At 43.5% G+C, this 3,663-nt stretch overlaps 1 protein-coding gene across 1 annotated transcript in view; it reads left to right on the top strand.

Annotated features, from left to right (window-relative positions):
• The first annotated feature begins 215 nt into the window (after positions 1–215).
• The window catches only part of atp11b (ATPase phospholipid transporting 11B (putative)), a 54,172-nt gene continuing 50,724 nt past the window's right edge, over positions 216–3,663 (top strand). The window contains exon 1 of the mRNA XM_035652864.1: positions 216–543. Within this exon, the coding sequence (XP_035508757.1) occupies positions 517–543 (27 nt within the window). The 5' untranslated portion in view covers positions 216–516. The remainder of the gene's footprint in view (positions 544–3,663) is intronic.

Raw genomic sequence — 3,663 nt, 5'->3', positions numbered from 1 at the left:
GAAGACGGACAGACAGAGAGAGAAGAGGAGGAGAGAAGAGACAGAGAGAGTACAGACAGAGAGGACGACGAGAGAGAAGAGAGAGAGCGACGAGGACGGGGCAACAGAGTCTCTCTCTCTCTCTCTTGTCTGTCTCTCTGTCTGTCTGTCTCTCTCTCTCTCTCTGTCTGTCTCTCTGTCCGCAGACAGGTAGGGGGCGTAGAGAGGCCGCTACAGATCAGTATGAGCTCAGTGCGCCGGCAGGAGGAAGCTGATGGTGGCGGATCACAGATGTAGTGCAGGTCGCTGAGACTCCGTCTGTCACTTTTAAAACAGCTCGTTTGTGTCCGACATCACCGCGGAATGGGAAAGAGCGGACTGCACAGTTACGACGCATGAATGTGTCTTGTAATGCGGCTGAGAGGAGCTTCCTTTCGGGGGGAGACATTAATGTTTCGGGACGGTTTTGTTGGAGTAGCTAGTTGCTAGCGCTGGGGCTAGCGACTGTGCTGGTTACTTGGACGTATTTCTGCAAGGATGCTACGGTGGATCCGACAGCAGCTGGTAAAAACACTGCTCTTCTACCTCCCCCAGAAACGCCAGCTCTGCTTATTCTATTAAATGCAAAGGCCAAGCTGTGTTAACTTTATGTTTGGTAACGTTTAGCCAGCTAACAGGGCTGTCGCCGTGTGTGTGTGTGTGTGTGTGTGTGTGTTTTGACATTGTTGACTGTCTCTGATGACAGAAAGGTGTAATGTTTGGTTAGCTGCCTTTTTAGCTTAGCTCCTGGTTAATTAGCCGACGAAATAAAAGGTGACTAAGGTAGTCGAGGTCTGAACAGCAGTCGGACTGGTGTTGTTTATATTTGAGATGTGAGTTTATTTGAAGTTTCACCACACAGCTGGTTTGTTTTCCACTTGGTGAAATATAACTTGAGACTAAGTTAACGCTGGCTAGCTGGCTAATGTCAAAACTCCTCTTCTCCTAATGTTAACTCCTCTAGTTTACTGTGACTTTAATATTAATAATAATAATACATTTTATTTCTAAGCGCTTTTCTGGATACTCAAAAACACTTTGCATAAGATTGTAAAACACTAAAAACACTCAGCTAAACATTAAAAGCCAAAAACCAAACTAACTTTAACAACTAGTTGGATATTAGTTTCAACCCTCGAGCAATAATAATAATACAAATAAAATGAGCATCTCTTGATTTAAGTTACCTTAAACAGTTTAAATGGTGTTGTTAGTGTTACATATGTTAAAATGCCATGCTAACAGAGAGAGAGCATCCTGTATTTCCTGTAATCACCTGTTGTTTGCCTACAAACATGGCTGTGTGTTAAAGACAATACCGGTCCTTGTCAAGCAAATGAGTCCAGTCTGATTCTGATTTCAGGAGGAATAAATGATCTGTGTAGGAGTTAAATCCTCTGCGTTAAAGTTCATTGTCTGGATAAGATCTTGCATGAGAATAAATGAGTGTGGTTTGGCTTGAAGGGTGTGTGTGTGTGTGTGTGTGTGTGTGTATCTTGTGAGATTAGCCACACATTGGCCAAATTGGTTGATGTCACCACAGCCTGTGTGAGTTTATTCAGCGTCACTGCGTCCTGCCTGTACTTTGGGTTGTGTTGACTCTTGCTCAGCTGTAGGTTTGTCAGTCAGGCACAAAACGAAGTTCTCTTTCTGCTCTCAGAGGTTTAGCTTTGAGGCCTGCGCGTTTGTAAAGAGCACCAGAGAGAGTTTGACTCTCAGATAGCGCTGTTCATTTGACCCTAACCCCATATAGAAACTGACCTGCCCAGTTAATTAAAAGTAATTAAAATGCATCTTAATACAGCTGGCCTAATGAAAAAAAGTTTGTCGGGTGCATTTGTCTGACCTCGATATCATCTGGGAGGTAATGCAGTTGTGTTTAGTCGCTCACATATTGACACTGGTCCACACTGAGAAGGAAAAAAAGGGAGATTAGAAGATGGGAGAGTCCTCAAAGTGTGGTGGGTGCTGAAATCATGCTAGTAATGTTGCACTTAGATCGTAAAAGATCAACTGTAATTACAATAAGCAACAGTATGACGCGGAAACATTCGGTACACTTCAGTTTCACCTGTGAGGAGTCACAGTGTGTATTATTGCTGACTGTTTGCTTTTCATATTGATTTCCGATCTCCCAGGCAGCACTCGGTCCACGCTCACACGGTATAAAACATCTGGCGTGTGTTCAGCAGCCGGTGTAATGTAAGAATCTAAAGCATTCAGGTCGTCCCTCCTCTTAACTGTACTCATGTATTATCACTGCTTGTGTTTTGAGCCTTATTTCCCAGAGGCGTGCGTTTGTGCAGCGAGGCCTTGGTATGGCTGATGTAGGATTTTGGAGATTGCTTTACTGCACTAAGAGACTTTAGCTGTGCGATGTAAAGAAGCTGGACATTGAGCTGATTGTGTGGATGAATGGTATTGTATTGTGCGTCTTAGCTGGCTGAGCTAACAGGACGTCCTTCGCTTTTACGGTCTCGCTCTCAGCCGTTGCTGCAGCGACCCTCATAATCCACTCGAGCGGACAAAACACTGGATCGTTAACTATCTTTGCTCTTTGATAAACTTCTTAAAGTTCCTTTTCATTTCACGTCACATGTTGTTGGATATCTTATTGGCATCACGCCTGCAGTCGTCACCTACCGCATCTGACTACAGTCTCTCTCTCTCTCTCTGTCCCTCTTTGTGTTGCAGTCGTTCTGTCTTTACTGCTTGCTCTTTATTCGACTCCCCCTCTCTCCCCCTCTCCCTCTCTGATTAGTTCATCCCGTCGTATTAAATGTCTCGTACACTATGATACGACTCGGTGCGCTGCTTTGGTTGATGCATTATCCTGCCGCCCAGCCATTGTTCAGGACAACGATCCCCCCAAGGTACTGTGGGACTTGTAGGCCTTAAAAAGTGATGGGGGGATGAGAGTTAGGGGACAAAATAAAAAGTCTGATTACAGCTGTTTGCAAGAAATCCACATTGAAGTCCTTGCTATACTACTGATACACTGTCGCGTATTTCTTCCAGGTTACGGCCAGTGTGGACACTTTCACTTCAACAGGCAACAAAATGTGCAATATATTCCTCCTGATAGTCAACATCAGCCTCTTTGCACAATCGTAACGGGCTGAAAGCTTTGAAATCCCTCTTTAACTCATCTGCTACTGGTTATCTTGTCACTGGTATAAATTATAATCGGGGAGATAAAAAATGGAAAATGGCTCTTACTTGGATTCACCTCGTTGGTGTACTTAATGAAACGGTTAGTGCCCCTAATATGTGCCAGTCATACCTATCCTTCAGCCAAATGTGACATCAGCTCTGTGCGGGTTTCAGACATTTCTACTCACTCTGCTATTTCCAACTTGAGGCAGTCCCAAATAACAAACTCTGGCTCTAGTCATAAGGTTAGGTCTATGGCTCGTCATTACTGCTGCTTCTCAATTATGTCAGGTTGTTCAATAACGTTTAAATGTTTAAAAAAAAACACCTACATGTGTTTTTATCAAGACAAGCAAATATTAAGTCCAGTGCATATTATATGTTTTAATATTGGGACTGGTTAAGGCTGCCAAACGATCTCAAAACTAATAAAATCGGGGGGAAACGTTTTTTTTTTTTCATTTTCTGTTGTGCAACGTTGTTTACAGTCTG

The sequence above is a fragment of the Morone saxatilis genome, unplaced genomic scaffold, assembly GCF_004916995.1.
Source record: "Morone saxatilis isolate NCDOM2014 unplaced genomic scaffold, NCSU_SB_2.0 Contig12, whole genome shotgun sequence".
NCBI lineage: Eukaryota > Metazoa > Chordata > Actinopteri > Moronidae > Morone > Morone saxatilis.
The sequence above is the reverse complement of the archived record's forward strand: the minus strand, read 5'-3'. Positions and strand labels throughout refer to the sequence as shown.